Raw genomic sequence first — 22,053 nt, 5'->3', positions numbered from 1 at the left:
TGTTCACTTTGAAAAAAACCTAGAAAATGATAGGTTTACTGTTAAGCAAAATCTTAATAGAGTATAATTGTACTTAATTATGTCACACTAACAAAGGTTGTACATCAAGGCAATTGAGTATTTTAAGTATTGAGGAAGATTCAAAGATGCTTAAAACCATAGTTTCTTTCTAGATGAGAATTTATATATTCACTATGCTACATTGTAATGTATGCTGGGCATCATAGGAATACTAGCATGATAAAACACAAATGTTTTATTTGTTGATTAGAGGAAGAATAGGGTACTCAGGCATGAGGAATGCATCTGCAAAGCCACAGATGGCAATGTGTGTTTTTTAGACATTTCACAGACTAATTTCTTAGGAAAGGAATAGAAGATAAAAATAGAAAAATTAAGGTCAGACCAAAGTAAATTTAAAACGACAAAGCAAAGTTATGCATGCACTATATTTTAGTAGAAAGTAGAAACAAATTTTATTTTTAAAAGTAAAGATGTAGGCTTTGTTGAAAGTGACTGAAGTTAATAGAAGGAATGATAGCTTCTCTGGAAATCTGAATTTAATATTGCTCAGTAATAACCAAAATATCCTGAACAGAAGACTGACATTCAAGTTATCTTTTTAAAAAACTAACACTCAAGAAAGTAGAAAGTACATTACAGTGTGAACATTTTGTCTGAAGGTTATTCTTGCTGTTTCTGTTGGTTGGGGTTCCACAGAGAGAAACCTGACAGTCACGAGAGGTCCTATAAATTCCAAAGGTCTAGACCATGATAACTATGAGTTTGTTGGACCAAGAAATTATCAGGGCCTCTAGGAGAAATATAGGTTACTTGGAGAGAAGAAGATGATTATATCATTTGTTTATTTTTTGTAAAGCTGGTTTGGTTTTACAAGTAAGTAAGAGGTATACAGAGATAATGTTGAATGGGTAAGGTTGTAAAGAAGGTTATGTTAGGACTGGAGCAGTAAGTTTAATGAATAAATCATTGATGGGAGAATTTTCTAAGTTAATTAGTACAGGTGGTATTGGGAGAGATTTAGTTTTCTATGGATAGGTAGGATGCTAAAATTATAGTTATCCTGCAACAGCATAAAATTTTCTTAAACTACATACAATTTTTAAAGGCTACTTACAAAAAAACTCACTTATTTTCAAATTTTTTCTTTCCTTCAAAATATATAGCTTTTGGATAAAGTATACCTTCATAAAAGACAAATATACGATAAATAAGTTAGTTATATGAACTTTTACAATTTTAAAAAGTATTACAAGGACTTTATGTACATTGATACTGAGAGTACAAATGCTTGACTATATTTTGAAGGAAAAATGCAATTTGGCATTTGTTTTATGTCTTTTCTTGTGATATATTTTGTTCCCCTTATTTAGATAACTCGGGAACTGTTAACCAAATTATGATGATGGCAAACAGCCCAGAGGACTGGTTGAGTTTGTTGCTCAAACTAGAGAGAAACAGTGTTCCGCTAAGTGATGCTCTTTTAAATAAGTTGATTGGTCGTTACAGTCAAGCAATTGAAGCCCTTCCCCCAGATAAATATGGCCAAAATGAGAGTTTTGCTAGAATTCAAGTGAGATTTGCTGAATTAAAAGCGTAAGTATTAGCATTTTAACTATGTTTAACTATGTTACATAATATGTAACTACATTGCAAAGAGAGAAAATAAAAACATGTCAGTATTATGAGAAAATTAATATTTTTTTACCAAATGTTTTTGCTTATAGTTAACAAGAGACTAACGTAAACTCTTTTCTATGCACGTTTCCACAACAGTTTACTTATTTTAAACTGCCTAAAAAGATTTTTTTAAAATAACTTACTAGTATTTAATTTTATCCACAGAAAAAAGCAATATCCCATGTCTTTTGGAAAATTGAATGAAGCATTATCAAGTTTAAGTAGCTATGTTCTTTTTCTTAAATTTTGACTCAAATCTTTTATTACAGTATTCAAGACCCAGATGATGCACGTGACTACTTTCAAATGACCAGAGCAAACTGCAAGAAATTTGCTTTTGTTCATATATCTTTTGCGCAATTTGAACTTTCACAAGGTAATCTGAAAATGTCAAATTCAAATTTTAAATAAATGATAACTTATTACAACTTACATCCTAATATTAAATCATATATATGAAGTGGAAATTTGAGGCAAAAGGCATTAAACTTGATCAGATGAGAATATGGGGGGAAAATGCCACCTAAACGTAAATGTAGAGAATATCTGTTATACTGGCTTTTCCATGTATAAAGAGTAGTCCAGGGAAATGAGCATGAACATTGTGTACGTGCTACTAGTTAGATTCAGGAAACATCTAAAGGACAGTAGCTGTTTCACTGAGTATTTGTAGGAAACAGGATATCAGATATTTAAGTTCCAACTTAAATATCTAGAGCTTACATAAACTTTTCTTACGCTATGGTTTCATAGCACCAAAATGTACATTAAAGTGTAGCTATGTAACTTGGTGTTCAAGTAAACTGTGTGTGTGTGTGTGTGTGTGTGTGTGTGTGTGTGTAGCGTTAATTGGTAGTTCTTTAAAATAAAAAAAGTAAACTGCTGTAGAAACTGTTTCTTGCTCACTTGGTTCTTCATAGTCTGGATTTTTTTGGGTAGGACCAAGACAATCTCTTCCTAAGACATTTTTAACCTGGCCATTCCTTAGTCTTTTCTCATTTTCCGGAGCCTTTGGATATACCCTCAGTCTGCCCACTGGCCAGCTGTTTCCATTCTCCCACTGCTTTGTTTCTGCTACAACTGTGATCCAATTTACTGCCAGTGATAAACATATTAACACTATTGGAAGAATCCCCATGATGGTTTCCATAGCAGGGATTGGTCACTGGAGAGTATTCCCCAGGATTGAGGCTGGAGAAAAGAATTATATGACTCAGAAATGATTTGAGAACCCTGAATTTTTACCCATTCAGATGATTTCTGAGTCCTAGTAATTGTCTTCTCCAATATGTCCTTCGCTCTATCAGGTTACTTTTTAGAACTACTATCCCTTTCTTCTTTAGAAAAATGGATTCCTCCTCGCTTGTTAGAGAAAATTTGGCAAGGCTTCTTTCTCTCCATTCTACTTGAAAATTTCTTGAGGTATTGTGGACTCTCAATAACAACCATAAATTTTACATGTTTAGAACACATAAATATTGAAACTTTTAAATTGAGTTATCTGTAAAAAAGACGAACTTTATCTGCACCACTTTATCTGCAATGTGGTAGTAATGCACAGTGATGCAGTGTGGTCAAATGCATTGCACAGTAATGCAGTGTGGTCAAATTATGATTATTCTGAGCACAGTTGATGGCTTGGCTGTCAGGAAATAATGCAACATCCCTGAAATCCTATGCACAGTCTGGTGTGTGTTTATTTTTGTAGGGATGGAGGACATTTCAGTTTTCACCAGATTCTTAAAGAAATCTCTGATCTCAATACTAAGCTCTCTGATTAATTAAGCATCTTAATTCTAATCTAAGCCTTTCTCTCTTTTGTTGTGCTAAAATACACAATACATGAAGTTCTACCGCTACTCAATAAATGTAGACTTAACCACTATCAAAGATATTTCTAAAAATTTATAAACTACCAGAAGCTAGAGATCATCTCTTAAGCATTTTTATACCCTCAGTGCCAAGTGCATAGCATAGCTCAGTGGCTCCCATAAATGTTGATAATATTCTGTAAGATATGGGATGTATACATTTAATATTTATAAGCCAAATGCTAGGGATAAGTTTACCAATTTGTTTGGTAATCTGTCCATACTCAGAAAGGTAATTATGATCGTTCCTCAGTTATTCTGCATTCTTTTTCAGGCTGGTATTCAGCTATACGCTGAGTGTGATAGCTAAAGATTAATCTGTATTTATTATGTTTTTCCCTGAAAATCCTTTTGATGGAAGATGCTCTTTAACAAAAGATGTCATCCTTCCCTTAACTAAATGTCATTATGTATGATACTTATTACAGCATGTTGTAAGAGACTGATGCTCTTGGCACTTTTCTAACATCTAGAACACCCTCCTGTTTCTAACTGTTGTGATTGGCCTTTGCTGTCCCCTCTTGGTAACTGCTTTGTTACACTTCTGTTACTTCTGAAAGTGGACAGTGGTGATAAACTAATGCACAATTATGTCAGCTACATGTTGCAAGGAAACTATTTGGTATGCATTGTTATCAGAAGAGAGTTGATTATCTGCATAAGAAGTGAGAGATTGCTTACTTGCCTATGAAATAAAGTACATGAGCCTTGGAATAAATATTTTTGCTTAAGTCTTTTTGATTTTTTTTTCTAGGTCCTGATGAATACGTATCTGGGTGGTCTGGGTCGTGGATAAAGATTACTGCCTAAAAATGACAATTATCTTTTGCTTTGTTAGGTAATGTCAAAAAAAGTAAACAACTTCTTCAAAAAGCTGTAGAACGTGGAGCAGTACCACTAGAAATGCTGGAAATTGCCCTACGGAATTTGAACCTTCAAAAAAAGCAGCTGCTTTCAGAGGAGGAAAAGAAGAATTTATCAGGTAACTATTAATGTATACTAATACTTTTCTGTGGTAGGTAGTACTTCAAATAAAGACTCAGGATAATATTTTATAGAAAACTATTATTTATGTAGAATGGTTAAAATCTAAGATTAAATTGTAAAGGAGGTTAAGACTCTGAGAAGTAAAGAAGTCTTTACAACCCTGTGCAAATTTGTCTTTTTTGCTAACTAAACTTTCGTTAACACATGAAAAACAGCCCTAAGCAAGAGAATTTGTTTTTTTTGTTTTTTTTTTGCTTTTGGAAGTAGAGAATGTGCTTTTACCCTGGGGAAACAGTTATATAATTTAAAAGAATTTGAAGAAGAGGTTAGAGAAGTAACATCTTGGTAACATCTTCATGTCTGCATATCTTACTTGGGGACAAGTATTTGCTATGAATTGACTTTTAAAATATTCTTATTTGTAAGATTACTTTTTTGTACTTTTCTTATTTCTCCTAAATTTAACATAGTTTCAAAATTTTTACAGCATCTACGGTATTAACTGCCCAAGAATCATTTTCCAGTTCACTTGGGCATTTACAGAATAGGAACAACAGTTGCGATTCCAGAGGACAGACTACTAAAGCCAGGTTTTTATATGGGTAAGGAAACGGAAACAGTTTTTAAATGTTCATCTTCTATGTAAGTACATCTGTGTTTTTTAATGTAATTACATGTATCCACATACATGTTTTCATTTTGTGATAATGTTTAGCAGTAGAGTAGAAATACATATTCATATTATTCTTTGAAAAATTGGGGGTATTTTCTTTCTGTTTAGAGAGAACATGCCACCACAAGATGCAGAAATAGGTTATCGGAATTCATTGAAACAAACTAACAAAACTAAGCAGGTAAGTTACTTTCAATGTGCTTGATTAAGGTGGTGATAGTCTTCATTTCCTAGTTGGTTATTTAATCTTTCAAAATATTTTTAGTCATGCCCGTTTGGAAGAGTCCCAGTTAACCGTCTAGATAGCCCAGATTGTGATGTGAAGACAGATGATTCAGTTGTACCTTGTTTTATAAAAAGGTATGTTGAGTTTTAATTTTTAAAATTTGTTGTCCATATGTGAAGATTGATGGCAGAATGGTCTTAAAGTCTTTTACTGAGTAATAGTAATTATGATTAAATTTTTATTCAGTTTTAGAAGATACTGAGTCTCTAAATGTTGTCAGGAACAAAGGAATGAGTGGGGAAAATAGCTTTGTTTTGCTTTTTCTCTCATTAAAAATATTCATTAAGGGAACTTTAAAAGGAAAAAATATTAAGTCAACATTAAGCTTAAAAGACTGATACTTGAGGATTTCTCACTTATGGGTAGGCTGTCTGCTAAGAATCTCTTCCTGTTTTGTTTGAGAGTCTCCATAACGGGTAGAAGGAGGTCTGGGAACAGATAGTTCAAGGGGAGAATCGCTGTCAGTGGGAAAGATGATTATTCTTTTGCTTCAGAGTCTTCAGATTATTCTTTTGCTTCAGGGCTTCAAGAAGTGGGGCAGGTTAGGTACAGATGAAATACTGTTCATCACATCCAGTGTGTTTCCGTTCCCTCAATTTGCATGTTTATTCCCTGTTAAGAAATGGGAATGTAGCATCTAGCTCAGCTAAAGGAGAGTTATTTTGGCTTATTCTTAATTCTGACCAACATTTATAATATTTATATTGGAAAAGGCTCCTTACAGTCCGGAGAATCATTTTGCAAATAAACTTTAGAAATACAACGATTATTTTTAGTTAGCATCTTTTATAATTACATTTCTATTATATTTAGACTTGACTAAATATTGACATTAAAAGAACATTTTGATTGTCAAGGTTAAGCTTTAAAGTCTTATCACTATGATTTCATCTTGTTCATCTCTATTTCAAATACCGAGCTCAAGAATAAAGGAGACTTTCTCCCACTCCAAAAAATTAAAAACAAAAACAGAAAAACTCCAGCCATTTTCTTGGTTCTTATTATTGATAGACAGGAGGTCCACAGAAGTGCTATACCCTGGTTCTTATCCTTTAGCTATTTGTAATTGGAAATGTAGTTTCATCTACGTACTTTGCCTTTCCCACAGTCTAACCCTAACTCCAATTGTTACTGATTAGATAATGAAGAAGTAGGCGATCACCTATCTCTGTCACTTTTGTCATTGCCCAGCAGGTAACTTTGTTAGCTAAGTCACCTTTGTATTGGAATTATGTCACTTTAAAAAATGTCTTTTTAAGAGATTTTTTCAATAAAAGGTATGTCTATTATTAAAAATCCAACTTAAGATAAAAAAATACATTGAAAATTTTTTTTTTTCAAATTTAATATTAAAATTATTTTGTTTCACGGGTAAAAGACAAACCTCTAGATCAGAATGCCGAGATTTGGTTGTGCCCGGATCTAAACCAAGTGGAAATGATTCCTGTGAATTGAGAAATTTAAAGGTATTTTAATTCTATATCATTATATAAAGCAAGGGTTCCTGATCTGGGAGGATCAGGATTCATGGAGCTTTTTCTGGGGAAAGGGTTTATAAATAGTTCATATATCTCCAACAGCGTTCCTCATACCCCAAGAGGTGTGGGACTACCAGTGGGAAGTTGGTGCAGAAGTCCTAGACTGTTTCTCCAAGATTAAGGTGGTAGAGCAAGGATCAACAATCTCTTAAGAGAATCATGAAGTAATATTTATTATGCATGTATTTAAGCAGATAGTTGGCCTGGGTTTGGGAATACGTGACTGGGGGAGCTGTTGCCCCCAAGTTTTGTTTTTTGTTATGTTTAATCATATGATTCTGGTAAGACGTCTTAGAAAAAAAAATGAGAGAGTAAATTGAGTTAGGGCAGAGATGAGGACATAAATAATCAATACTGACCTCCTGACATGGCACAGCAACTTTGCGTGGACTTAAAATAATTTTAGTTCCTGGTACACTGTGATTTTTAGTGGTTATACTATTATTATAATTGAGTTAAACCCCTGGCATCATGGTGTCTTTTCAATTTTATGTTCTTTGTAATGCCTCCCTCTTTCATGATCTATGCTTTAAGTATTAATTTTTTCTAATCCTGGCTGTCCTAGAGAACAGTACATAATTGTGTCAAAAAGATTGCTCTCTGGATTTAGAGTAACAACTGTCTTAAGTTATACAGTTATTAATTTTGACTATTATTTTTGGTGATAAAATAGCCATCACAGTAACAGAATACTTAAATCTTTTTTCTTGTCATGAGGCATACTCTATGTTGAATTCAAACTTTCTAACCCTTTCCATCTTTAAGTGAAATATATTTTAGCAATTGATTAATACATCCACTGAAAGCAAATTGGCCAGATTTATGGTTATGACCCTTCCCATTTCTCTAATTAATAATTCAGGCAGTTAACCTTTGCCGGGGGTTTGTGAGTCTACATGTAATTATAATAGAAAATTTTATGAGCAATCTATATATAGATAAGACTTTAGTATATTAAACAGTAAGACAAATTAGTAGTACTACTATTTATGGGACTTTATTTGATTTTCTTTTTCATGTAGTCTGTTCAAAATAGTCATTTCAAGGAACCTCCGGTGTCAGATGAAAAGAGTTCTGATTCAGTAACCCTGAAGAATAAAACTGAATCAAGTCTTCTAGCTAAATTAGAAGGTAAGAGTGACAAAATCAGTAGACTTGTATGTTTAGTTAAGAAAACCATTTGATAGCTTGAGAAAGCAGACTAGCCACTTAAGAATTATGATGTGCAACTGTGTCTATGTTCTTTTATCTTGAATTTCAGTTCAGTTATGTAGGGTATATGAAAAGTATTGAATCCCGTAGCAAAGGAAATTTATTTACTTAAAAGCTGCATAAAAGAAAGAGAGGAGGGAAAATGCAATGGAACTGAGTAATTTTTCTCAGTTGGCTTGACAAATACTTTCTGGAAGGGATACAGAAGCTGTTTTTGTATGACAACTCTCATCTTTTATCAAGCGTTTGGTTTTCCACTGCATGGGTACTGTGATACATGTTCTAGGGATATATAAGTGAATAAAACAGTGTCCCAAGGAGGTTGCAGTTCAGTGTGGGAGATACAGAGATATATAAATGTAATGCTGGATAGAATGTGGAGATTGTCATGAGAGCCACGTAAATGAAATGCTGTGAGAATTCAGAAGAGGGAGAAATTAAGGAACTAATTTGGTTTAGGAGAAATAAGGAAATATTTTGATGATGGTGAAGTTTGAAGAAACAAATTAGGATTTAAATGGGGGAAATAATAGAGTATTTCAGATGAAGAGGATAACACAGACAACGAATAAAATGTTTCAGTAACAAAAGACTGTCTAGTTATGCTGCAGATTGTAACATGGGTAGTGTGCAAATAGGAAATAAGACTAGGTAGACTTTGAATGCCATTAGATTTTGTATTTATTTTTAGAATGCAGGGTACCATTAAAGATATTTAAACAGATCATTAATAGGATGAGCATTGTCCAGATAGAGGTTGCCAGATTGGATGTATTAATTTTTTATTTGTTTTAATAGGACTGAGGAGGAACTTTGGGACAAAGTGAGGCTTGCCTTTGCCAGGGACTTTGCTGAAAGTCCAATATCCCAAGAATGCCTCAGTCCCAGGCAAACAGGGACACACACAAAAAAACATTATTTTGGTTGGGAACAGATTCTTACTCCTAGCGTTTGGTGGAAAGTGTTTACATTTCATATTTTCTTGGCATCAGTCGTAACTAGTATGATTGAGAAAATCATCTTTATTAAATATCCTTGTTAATAGTACTCTCAATACCTAATTTAATGTTTTAAATGAATACTTGTTGTCTATACTATACCAGTAATACTTTATTAATATAATAAAGCATACAGTCAGAAAACTGCCCAAATCACAAGAGTGCTGCACAATGAAATAACACAAGTGAATGCATACTTGTAACCAATAGCCAGATCAAAAAATAGAACATTACTAGCACCTCAATAACCTTGATTCCCCTCCTAGTCAATACCTCTCTCCTTCCAGATGTAATCGTTATTCTGATTTCTAACACCACAGAATGAAATAATACAGTGTGTGTTCTTGTATTTGCTTACTCACTATTGTTTATGGCACTTATCCATGTTTTTATGATGTATAGTCTGTTGATTTTTATTGCCATATACTATTTAGTATAAATATAGTATAATTTGTTTATTCACATGTACATGGATAACAGTTTTTTGTCTAATGAATAATGCTGCTATGAATATTTTGGTGTCTTTTGATTCACATATGTACAAATTTGTATTGAGTGTATTCCAAGAGTGGGATGGTTGGGTTACAGGATATGCATGTGTTCAGCTTTGGAAGATAGTGCCAAGCAGTCTGAAAAGTGGTTGTGCTAACCTTAGACCAGCAATTATGTTGCTCCTGCTCCTGTTCTTTGCAATCATTGTATTGGCTTTTAATTTTAGGCATTCTGATGCTATCTAGTGGTATCTATCTCATTGTGGTTTTAATTTGCATTTTGCGTTTCCTTAATGTCTGCTTTTGAACGTCATTTCATATATTTATTGGCCATGTGGATACTCTCTTGTAACATACTGCAACTCTGTCACCCACGTTGCAATCTTGCTAATATTTCTATTGGTTTTTCTTTCTTTTTCTCATTGATTTTTAAGAGGTATTTATATGATCTAGATATAAATCATTAGTTGGAATATGTGTTTGTAAGGGAAAACACATAATTATTTTTCTTTCTCTTTTTAATTTCTTAGTTGAGACACTCTCCTGAAAACACAAGAACGATTAACAATAGAAAAACAAGCAGAAGTTTGTTAACATGTGTTCTACCCATCACCTGGGTGGGTTCAGTTCAGAATTATTTCTTTCTCTCCAAGCAGTGGGTTTGCTTAAATGGTATTTTAACAAAGAGCCATAAATCTTAAATATTGGCAAGACAAAGGACAGAACAGTTCCAATCTTTAAAAGCAGGAAAATGTGGAAAACTAGTAAAATCTATTTCCAGATTCCTCTGGTGCCTGCTAGTGCTTTCTGGGCCAAAAAGCAAGTGTTGTCTCCAGTAAGGAAAGATTTATATCCTGCCGTCAGGCAAGATATTTCCATATTTTTTAGATTTATCATTTTACCTTTCACCTTCTGATTTATATCTTTCCTGAGTTTAATGTTTACATATGTGTAAGATCAAGTGTCAGGGTTCATTTTTTTTCCCGTAGTGGCTATCCAGGTGACCTGGCACCATTTATTGAAAAGATCCTCCTTTACCTCTCTGACCTGTTGTAAATTAGGTGATTCTATGTATGGTGTCTGGCTTTGGATTCTTTTCTGTTCCATATTCATTTTTGTCTTTTTGTTTTTTTGAGACAGGGTCTTGCTCTGTAACCCAGATTGCAGTGCAGTGGTGCGATCACAGCTCATTGCAACCTCTGCCTCCTGGGCACAAGTGATCCTTCTGCCTCAGCCTCCTAAGTAGCTGGGACTTACAGGCATATGCCACCATGCCCAGCTAATTTTTAATTTTTTTTGTAGAGATGGGGTCTTGCTATGTTGCCCAGGCCCGTCTCAAACTCCTGAGCTCAAGCAATCTGCCCACCTCAGCTTCTCAAAGTGCTGGGATTACAAGCGTGAGCTATCACACCAGGCCTAATGCTCTATTAATAGCTGCACTAAGTCTTGGTATCTGTCAGTTTAAATTTTCAACTTTGTTCTTCAAGACTATTTTGGCTATTCTTGGCCTTTGGATTTCCATGTAAACACTAGAATCTATCTTTTGGTTACCACTTTTAAAACATGGGATTGTGATTGATATTCAACTGAACCTATAAAGAAATTGGGGAGAAATTGACATCTTTACAATTAAGTTTTACAGCTCAATAACCTAGCATATCTTTTCATTCATTTAAAGTAATGAGATAATTATTTTCTGTGTAGAGATCTTGTGTATCTTTTGCTAGGTTTATTCTTGAATATTTTTTTTAATGCTGATCAGATATTCTTGATATTTTTTGATGCTATGATAATGAATGGTATCTTTTTAAAAACCTTTCCTAGCCTGGGCAACATAGGGAAACCTTGTCTCTACAGAACAGTTAGCTGGGTGTGGTGTTATGTACCTGTGGTCTCAGGTATGCAGGAGGCTGAGGTGAAAGGATCACTTAAGCCCAGGAGGTCGAGACTGCAATGAGCCATGATCACATGATCATGCCACTGCACTCCAGCCTGGGTGACAGAAGACCTTGTCTCAAAAAAAAAAAAACTTGGTTGTTAGTTTATAAAAAATATAATTGATTTTTACTTATTCATGCGTTGCTAAATTTACTGAGTAATTCTAATAGTTTTCCATGCATTTTTTGGATTTTAACAGGTACACAGTTATGTTTGAAAATAGTATAGCTGGGTGGGCACGGTGGCTCACACCTGTAATCCCAGCACTTTGGGAGGCCGAGGTGGGCAGATCTCCTGAGGTCAGGAGTTCGAAACCAGCCTGGCCAGCATGGTGAAACCCCATCTCTGCTAAAAATACAAAAAAAAAAAAAAAGTAGCCGGGCGTGGTGGCAGGTGCCTGTAATCCCAGCTAATCGGGAAGCTGAGGCAGGAGAATCGCTTGAACCTGGGAGGTGGAAGTTGCAGTGAGCTGAGATTGTGCCATTACACTCCAGCAGCCTGGGCAATAGAATGAGACTCCGTCTCAAAAAAAAAAAAAAAAAAAAAAGTATAGCGTTTTTCCTTTTGAATCCTTTTAACTTTCTTTTCTATGCCTTGTTATAATTGCTATGACCTCCAGTATAACAGTGAATAGAAAGGGATGATAGGTGCCATTCTTGTCTCATTCCTTATTTTAAGGGAAAGCTGTCAATATTTTATGCTTAGTATGATCATTGCTGTAGAGTTTTGTCCCTACTTTTTGTCAAATTGAGTGAGTTCTGTTTTATACAGAGGCTACTAATAATAGTTTTTTTTGTGTGACTGGGTGTTGAATTTTATCAGATGTTTTTTTGCATCTATTTAGTTAATTATATATTTTCCTTCTCTATTCTGTTATGGCAAATTACATTGACTTTCAAATGTTAAGCAAACTTTGCATTTAGGAATAAGCCCAATTTGGATATAATTTTTTATCCCTTTTGTCTATCAATTGCTGATATTTTGTTTAGGACTTTTGTATCCATTATAATGAAAGGAATGGAATTGTATATTTATAGAATGTTAAATATATTGTTGAGGCATTTTTGTTTATAGGCCTTTGAGAGAATAAATTACAAACTAGCATAAGGTGAAATTTTTATGTTAAACTAGAGGTCTTGTAACTGACTTAAGTCTGGCTGCTTGCTACTCAGAGGCAAGAAAGACAAGAAATGAGGTGTGATGAAAGGAAAGCAATTTTATTAACCAAATGCTGGCAGTTGGAGAATGCCCAGGCTCTTACCTTCAAAAGACTATTCTGTAATTTCTGAAACATGCTTTCCCATATAATTTTTTCTTAATTGGAAATGACCCAGACATCTCATAAGCATCAATTAATTAATTCAAAATAATTTGAAAGTCCACTACAGGCATTTATCTCATTTACATGCCCTGAGCTTTTTCCATTTTTCTAGATTACTTCTGAAAACTGAGATGTTATACAAAGCTAGTCATTATTTAAAGTTGTTTCCCTGTTAACCATTTTTAAAGTCTGAGTAACAGGTAAACAACCTAAGTAAGAACCTTAGAGTTAAATATATTTTGCTGATAACTCAGAAGATCGAGCTGTTTTCGTTGAACCACCAATCTAAATTAAATTAGTCTTATTTGTCAAAAAACATCACATGAAGATTAGTCTGTTTTTGACTGTGTTTATAGTCTTATAACCTTTATGTCAAACCCTGACATCTTAATATATAGACATAGACAAATATAAAACCATTTGGTCAGTAAACTCAGACAAAAATGTATGCTGATAATTCTGAAGACATTTTATTTTTATTAATAATTTTAAAATCACTTTTATTTACCAGAGATTCATATGAACTTGAAAAGCATAAGGACTTACTTAATTTATGAGTACTCATTTACTTATAAGCCAATTTGGTAGCATGCTAGATTCAGCATATACATGTATGTACATATAAGCATGTCTAAACATGTATACATACAGGCACAAAGATCCAATAGCTTTTACCTCAGAATCTAGCCATAAGATAGCAATACAAACTCACCACTTTATAAAAGAAGCTGATCCTAATTATTTTTCTGATGAAATTGGAACCTGTTCTCATGGTTAAACCTTGTTTGCCCTGATAGGTAATCTAAAGAAAGCTGTCAACCAAAATTTGGGTAAAGAAGTCTCTATGGCAGTTTGGTTTTAAAAACCTCTTTTTTCCCCTTTTTTCTTCAGTTTCAAATGAGTTACTAATGATTCTGTTATAACCATAACTGGCTGAACTGTATAAGAAAAATAAAAAAAATCTCCAAGTGATGTTTAAACAGTGAGTTTTATCTCAGCTTAATAACAGCACATTCAAAGCAGCTTAATAACAGCACATTCAAAGCAGGCAGAAAAGAAAAGAGAAAATAGAGAGCTAGCTTTAGAAGACTTTAATTTTGTAGTTGCAGGTTAACCATTTGAGCTCTGAATTTTTCTTACCGTAATTTGCCCATAGTTTTAAAATGTGCAGAAAAATGGGCCATAATATGTAACTAGCTGGAGTCCTGATAGTCCAGGAAAGAGCTCACATGCTTTCTCCCCTAACAAAGCTTGACGCAGATACAAGAAATATTCTGCAGTCCAAAAGAGGATGACAAAAATCAGAGGCCAGGTTGTTGGAAACCATTTCTTCCCTAGCAAGGAGAGGAGCAGCCTATCTTGCTGCTTTCTAGTCTTGCTGGGTGGGACGGAGACGGTTTCAAAGCACCCTCGGAGAGAGGGATAACGCTAAACAGAGACACAAATACAGGCGGATCCAATGCAGATGGAGCACTCCAAACCCATCCCCAAGAAGGAGAGACTGGAGAAAAGTCCTGAGATCTTGTCTCAAACCCAGACAGCACTGCAGAGTGACCTGCATTGGGTCCAGATGGCAGAGGCCCAAATGGCACCATAGATGACCTATACTAGGTGCAGATAACTAGAAAGCGCAGATGGCTAAGACGGAGGATTTCCCAGTACACTCTTGGTTAATTTATCCAACCCTTGAATTCTGTTGACTTCCCAGATGCCACTTTCCTTTCACTAACTGTTACAGCAGCTGATGCCACGAAGGGAAGGAAAAATCCTTGAGACAAGGGTCGTCTCCCTAGCTGCTGGGAATTCCTTAAGGTCCCAGCTGCAGGGTCAGCTAGCCATGAGCAGCTGGCGTTTGCAAGTGGCCCCTACCTTGGCCTGGTAGCCTGAGTGGGTGAGCGTCGGCCTGCTCCCACAGCCAATTGCTCCACTTGTTGGAAACCAGGCGTACAGACTGAGCCCCTCAGAACACACGGTTCCTCACACAGGGCACCACATGTGTAACTGACTCAGGTCCGGCTGTTCACAACACAGAGGCCAAAAACATGAGAAGTGAGGTGTGGTGAAAGGAAAGCAGTTTTATTAATCAAATGCTAGCAGCTGGGGACTGGCCAGGCTTATGCCCTCAAAAGACCATTTCAACTTTTTGGGCTGAGTGAAGGGGTTTAAGAAGGAAAAGGTGTGGAAGAGATTCAGGAGTGGTGCAGGTCTGAATGTCTTTTTCTGATAGTTATATTGAGTAATCGCCCATCTGGAGGTATGGTTTGTGTCATCTTGACTTCAGCTGGGTAGTGCTAGGCTAACTGTTCGAAACTCCCCCTAAGCAAGAGGAGTCTGCAACTCCATCTCTGCTTGGTTTGTTTCAAAACTGGCCCCTGAAATTTCTAAGCAAGTACATAATTAGATAAGTGAACACTGTTCATGGACATGCCTGGTGGGAAAGGGAGAAACTAAGAGTTTCAAAGTAGGGCTTCCAGGCTGAAAGCAAAAAGGAAAAAAAATGTTCTAAACTGCATTTTGAGGGTTGGATACTCCGTCTATGAAAAGTGATGAATTAGCTTCTCTATTAGTAAGACTTTATAACATCTATATGTTTTTAAATTTTTACTTATTTATCGGTAAAGAAGCATTTAAATGTGGCAGGGTCTCTGACAACGTTCTTAGTAACAATTTAAGAAGATGACTGTAGTGCAACTTTGTGAAATTGACTTGCTAAAAGCAAATTGTTAAGTAGCTGGCTTAAAGCTTTTAGTTTCTCTCCCTCCTAGATTGTTTTTAAGAACTAAATATATAGTTTGTAATATGTTCTGTTGTTTAGGCTTAGTTTATTATGATCAAATATTCTTGCTTTTTAATGACAACAAATACAATTTCAGAAACTAAAGAGTATCAAGAACCAGAGGTTCCAGAGAGTAACCAGAAGCAGTGGCAATCTAAGAGAAAGTCAGAGTGTATTAACCAGAATCCTGCTGCATCTTCAAATCAGTGGCAGATTCCAGAATTAGCCCGTAAGGTTAATACAGAGGTAACTTTTCCACTAAAGTACAACATTGCTGTTTTGTTCATAATGCATTTCTGAAGGTTGATGATCATATTAAATGTTTTCTTTTATTAAATGTGTATGATATATAGTAGAATAGTTTATTTAAAGGTTTTTTTTTTATCATTTATAAAGTGGTGATCGGTAGCAGTCATACGTTCAGTAAGTCAGGCTAAACTGTTTTCTATCTTCAATAGTGTATCTAGCTTGCCGATAGACTGGTGCTATGGGCCGAATCTAGTTCCTAGCCTGATTGTGTAAATATTTATTGGAACACTGACACACTCATTCATTTAATGTCTATGGCTGCTTTTGCATTATAAGAACAGAGTTGGTTAGTTGTATTAGAGACCACCTGGCCTGCAAAGTTTAAAATGTTTACTCTCTGGTCCTTTGCAGAAAACTGTGTGCTGATCTCTGAACTAGCGCAGTGCTGTCCCAAGCACTTAACAGTTTCCTATGGTCATACTCATTGATAAAAATAGAAAAATATAGCCTAGACAATGTACATGAATTTGTAACATACTGAGACATCATTCCTGGTGGATTTTCAGAAGGAATGATCAAGTAGGATACTAAAGAGCTATAGCTGCAATTCATGGCCATAGTTTCCTTACCATTTCTTTTCAGTGACTTATAGTAAATACAGTAAAGGCTTTATTAATTCAGTGGTTCTCAAACATTTGGTCTTTTATACTCTTAATTACCAATGCCCCTAAAGAGCTTTTGTTTATGTTGATTATATTTATCTCTATTTACTATATTAGGAAGTAAAGCCAAGAAACTTTTTAAAAATGTTTATTAATTTATTAAAAATAACTGAGGGCTGGGCGCGATGGCTCACGCCTGTAATCCCAGCACTTTGGGAGGCCAAGGCAGGCGGATCACGAGGTCAGGAGATCAAGACCATCCTGGCTAACACGGCGAAACCCCATCTCTACTAAAAATACAAAAAATTAGCCGGGCGTGGTGGCAGGCGCCTGTAGTCTCAGCTACTCAGGAGGCTGAGGCAGGAGAATGGTGTGAACCCAGGAGGCGGAGCTTGCAGTGAGCAGATACCACGCCACTGCACTCCAGCCTGGGCAACAGAACGAGGCTCCGTCTCAAAAAAAATAAAAAGAAATAAGATAACTGATTAACTCATGTGAATATAAATGTACTATTATGAAAAACGTTGTATTTTCTGAAACAAAATAACTACAGTGAGAAGGGTAGCATTCTTTTACAGTTTTTACAAATCTAATGGTTGGCTTAACAGAAGACTAGATTCTTATGTCTGCTTTTGTATGTATTTCATTATTACATGTCATACAGTCTCTGGAAAACTCCTTATATACTCATGAGAAAATAAAAGTGAGAAAGGTAAATCTTGTCATAGTAAGATCTCTTAAGTAGTAGATGTAGATAACAAATACTAGATGATAAGGATCCTGACAGGTTGAGTCATAGATTGTATCAAACAAGCATCTCCTCTTTTTTTTCTATTTGAAAATTGTACACTAATAGGATTGTAAGGGAACTGAAAACCATATGGATTATTAAAGAAATGCAAAGCAAAACCATAATTAGATACTACTTCACACCCACTAGGTTGGCTGTAATTAAAGAGACAATAACAAGTGTTGGTGAGGATCTGGAGAATTTTAGAATCTTCTTATGCTGCTAGTGGGAATGTAAAATGGTGCAGTCACTTTGTATAACAGTCTGGGAGTTCTTCAAAAGGTTAAACGTACCTTTATATGATCCAGTAATTCCACTCCTAGGTTTGTAGTTAAGAGAATTGAAAACATATATCCACACAAATATTTGTACATAAATATTCATAGCAGCATTTTCATAATTGCCAAAAAGTGGAAATAACAAAATATCCAACCGATGAATGGATAAACAAAATGTGGTACATCCATACAATGGAATGTTAATCAACAATAAACAGTAATGAAGTACTAGTATATGTTACAACATAAGTGAACATTTACAGCATGCTAAGTGAAAGAAGCTCAGCACAAAAGCCCATATATTTTATGATCTCATTTAGATAAAATGGTCAGAATAGGCAAATCCATAGAGGTGGAAAGTAGATTAGTGGTTGCCAGGGGCTGGGAGCAGTGGGGAGTGGGGAGTGATTGCTAATGGGTATGAGGTTTCTTTTTAGAAGACGAAAATATTCTAAAATTGGATAGTGGTGATGGTTGCACAGCTGTGAACCATTGTGCAGCTAAAAACCATTGAATAGTACACGTAGAAAGAAAAAGTATAGAATCTAGGCAGTTTCTTGTGGATACTGCTTGTCCAGCAGTCCCTTCGAGGGGGATTGTTTTTGTCTCACATCTCACTTACCATATGGCTGTGTGCTGTCTGTTATGTGTCCAAACCATTTCTTCCTCTTTCTTGCAAAAGGCCTGCTCTTTTGATACTTCTGACTTACTCTCATCTCTGAATGTCCTGGTAACTCCCCATCATTCCTTGAAGATATAAGGCTCTGGATCAACCAGATCCCAACAATTGTCATTGTTTTTGTTGGCTTCTACACCCCTGTGTATTACCAGTCCTACAGCTGGCCTTCATTTTTCTAACTTCATATCTCATGACCATTTCCTTAATTTTACTTTAGCCACCTACTCCTTATATCCTCAATTCTGACCTCCAAAATCGCAAATGCTAACGTTCCACTCTGTGATCATGATCTTTTTCATTTTCCTTGTTCATTAATCTTACTACAGCAGTTGCTCAGTAACATCTTTACCACTAATCTTAAAATATGTGCGTGCTTGCACGAGAGCACAGACACACAAAGTCTTAAATAAGAGGGAAAATTTATCCTGGAAAAAAAACTTCTTGGCCAAGACTGAAATGTAGAAAGTAGGATAGATTTAGCCATTGTAATTCTCAAGTGCGTAATGAGGACCAGTGTGTTGAAATTATAATAGATAAACCAATATAATCCAAATTATCTGCAAATATTTTCTAATAACTAAAGCTGTCCTGAAATTGAAGTGAACTTCTGTAGACTAGTGAGTGCTTAGTTACTAAAAGTATTCAAGCAAAACTTGGTTCTCTCTTTAATTGAGATGTGCTACAGCAGGGGTTAGCAAACTTTATATAAAGTGTTAGCAGGCTTTCCACGCTAGATGGGCTCTGTTGTAGCTTTTCACCTCTGCCATTAGAGCATGAAAATAAAAGCCATAGACAATATGTAAACAAATGGGCATAGCCATGTTCTAATAAAATTTTGTTTACAAAAATAGGCAGGCAGCAGGCCACATTCAGCTTGAGCCTGTAGGCTGTAATTTGCTGATCTCTGCTGCAGCGGATGTTCCTTCATCATTGCTTGGGGTTTGTACAGGATGAATCCTACAGGTTCTTTTTTTTTTTTTTCCCAACAATGCTTTTGGAAAAAGAATTTCTATAGGTTCTGTCTCTTCTTATGGAGGACACAAGATAGGCATTTGTCGTTCCACATTTTGCTAAGTAATTAGTATTTGTCTACATTTGAGGAGAAGGGAATAGAGTTTTATTGATTAAAGAAAGGCTAATTTTCAGAAACACGGTACTATTTTAGATGATAAGAATTTAATACCTGTTACAATAGCTCTGATGGAAGAGAATGTTAAATTCTGTTTTAAACAGTTTTGTGTGCCTTCCCTATACTTGCCATCAGTTTGAGCAGAATGTACTAGGCTTAAGAATTTGGAGTAAAATTATGCTAAAAAATTATTGAAAATCTAAAATGTATATATGCCTATCTCTTTTAGTATGCTTTTGTATATCATATGTTATTATTTTATTTTAAAAGTTATAATATTTGTAAAAACTAGTGAACAGGCAACTAATTTAAAAACTCTAAATCATAGTGTTCTTTATTTTGTTTTAGCAGAAACATACCACTTTTGAGCAACCTGTCTTTTCAGTTTCAAAACAGTCACCGCCAATATCAGCATCTAAATGGCTTGACCCAAAATCTATTTGTAAGACACCAAGCAGCAATACCTTGGATGATTACATGAGCTGGTAATTACTTTTGGCCCCTTGCTTGATTGGCAGGGTGGTATGATAGAATTAACATGGGCTTCTGGGCCAAATAAATCTGGGATTAAATCCTGCTCTTTTATTTAAAGACTTTCCATCTTCATATTATTTTCTTAGCATCAGTGTTTTCATCTATAAAATGGAAAGGGGAAAGTGGTTGCAATAATGCGTATTTTTAAGGATGGTTGTGAATATAGTTTCTGTCATATTGTAATCTGTATCTACAACCTATAAATATTCTAAGGATGTAAAACGTCTTGATAATCATGTATTGCCATACAGGTATCTCTCTATTGAGAGAGAGATTTTAAAGGTTAGCATTCTTAGAGCAGATAAAGAGTAGATGAATTTTTTCACATAAGTGGTGTTAATTGGAAAGTGATAGCTTCTGGAAGAGATTGGTTGTTACAGTTCATGTAGTTCTGGGGGTATTCAAAGTTGTAGTACTTGAGTGAATAGGAATGATGGATAAGTGAAGAAGTTTGATGATGAGTGTGCTGACTGACAGGGAACACAAGGGATACTACAAAAGAAAATGAATAACATTTCAGAGAAAGGAAATAAAGGGATGTGATACATTATAACCCTCAACCAGTGGCTATATCTTTAATGTCGTAGGGGATAGCTTAAATGCATGTTGTCTTTTGCGTTTCATTTTCATAATGTAATCCTTGATCTTAATTAGAACTGGTCTTAAAGATTTTATAACCCAGCCTCTTACCTACTTAATATAGTTTTGCTATATATTGCCTCATTTTATTATATGTAGAATATTTTAAAGAATGATTGCTAACTAAAATAGCGATAATAGATATTTCTTGTGATATTAGGTTAATTATTGTTAACAAATATTTGTGGAGCTCTTTTGTGCCAAGCATTGTTCTAGGTGTTGAGGATATATTAATAGCAAACAAGGCAAACAAAGCACAAATGTATATTGGACAGATTTAAGCTCAAAGGCCGAACTCCTCTGATGTAATTGGCTTTCTGATATTTCTAGCAAGCCATTATAGAACATTATTGTTTAAAAAAACACTCAAAATCTATGACCGGCCATAAGCTGATGTTTGCTAAATTCATATAAAATAACCCTAACTACTTTGTGTTTTAAATGCCATCTTTTTTATCTTACAAACAAAGATTTCTTGTCTGTGTACAAATATTTACTTTCAGAAAGAATTCCCCAAAATTAAACATCCGGTGGTGGCATATCTGGAATAAATGTCAGCTATATCATGAAAACTAACTTGGGTTCTGTTTGATGTAACACTTTTAAGTTTATATCAGCCTAAAATACATGAAACTGAAACAGAATCTTATTTGTTAAATTGTAATGTTTTAAATAAAAAAAAAAAACATATTTCCTAGTTTTAGAACTCCAGTTGTAAAGAATGACTTTCCACCTGCTTGTCAGTTGTCAACACCTTATGGTCAACCTGCCTGTTTCCAGCAGCGACAGCAGCAAATACTTGCTACTCCACTTCAAAATTTACAGGTTCGATAAGTTTTATATATGATGGTATATGTTAAGATACAGTCAGTTTTATAGCTTTTATTTTTATAGCATCTAGTTATCAAGAAAGGTCTTAAGAATTTGGCCATTCTTATTTCCACTAGACAAAACTTTTTTGATATCCTAATAAGAGTGTGCCTTGTGGCTTTGAGACGTTCATTACTGAAGAAGCTAATGAAGCTACTCTTAATAAGTAGGCCAAAGGATCCAGTTTGAATAGCTGGATAAAATTTCTCTTATAATCAAGGTTACCTTTTATTTTTTATTTTTATTTATTTATTTATTTTTTTGAGACAGTCTCGCTCTGTTGCACAAGCTGGAGTGCAGTGGCGCGATCTCAGCTCACTACAACCTCTGCTTCCCAGGTTCAAGCGATTCTCGTGCCTTAGCCTCCCGAGTAGCTGAGATTACAGGCACGCACCACCACACCTGGCTAATTTTTGTATTTTTACTAGAGA

The 22,053-nt window shown here is 35.0% G+C and overlaps 1 protein-coding gene across 3 annotated transcripts in view; it reads left to right on the top strand.

The window, feature by feature from the left end:
* TTK (TTK protein kinase) overlaps window positions 1-22,053 on the top strand; it is a 40,852-nt gene that overhangs the window by 4,289 nt on the left and 14,510 nt on the right. Inside the window, exons 3-13 of one of the 3 annotated variants that reach the window (XM_055274180.2) lie at window positions 1,395-1,617; window positions 1,971-2,077; window positions 4,411-4,554; window positions 5,047-5,161; window positions 5,341-5,413; window positions 5,498-5,592; window positions 6,897-6,984; window positions 8,079-8,187; window positions 15,890-16,038; window positions 19,931-20,064; window positions 21,451-21,577. In XM_055274180.2, the coding sequence (XP_055130155.1) occupies window positions 1,395-1,617; window positions 1,971-2,077; window positions 4,411-4,554; window positions 5,047-5,161; window positions 5,341-5,413; window positions 5,498-5,592; window positions 6,897-6,984; window positions 8,079-8,187; window positions 15,890-16,038; window positions 19,931-20,064; window positions 21,451-21,577 (1,364 nt within the window). Of the gene's footprint in view, window positions 1-1,394; window positions 1,618-1,970; window positions 2,078-4,410; window positions 4,555-5,046; window positions 5,162-5,340; window positions 5,414-5,497; window positions 5,593-6,896; window positions 6,985-8,078; window positions 8,188-15,889; window positions 16,039-19,927; window positions 20,065-21,450; window positions 21,578-22,053 lie in introns of all 3 variants that reach the window. The other 2 variants (XM_055274179.2, XM_055274181.2) reach the window with 2 other exon arrangements.

Source organism: Symphalangus syndactylus, chromosome 4, assembly GCF_028878055.3.
Source record: "Symphalangus syndactylus isolate Jambi chromosome 4, NHGRI_mSymSyn1-v2.1_pri, whole genome shotgun sequence".
Taxonomy (NCBI): Eukaryota; Metazoa; Chordata; class Mammalia; order Primates; family Hylobatidae; genus Symphalangus; species Symphalangus syndactylus.
Note: the sequence above shows the minus strand (reverse complement) of the source record. Positions and strands in the feature narration are given on the sequence as shown.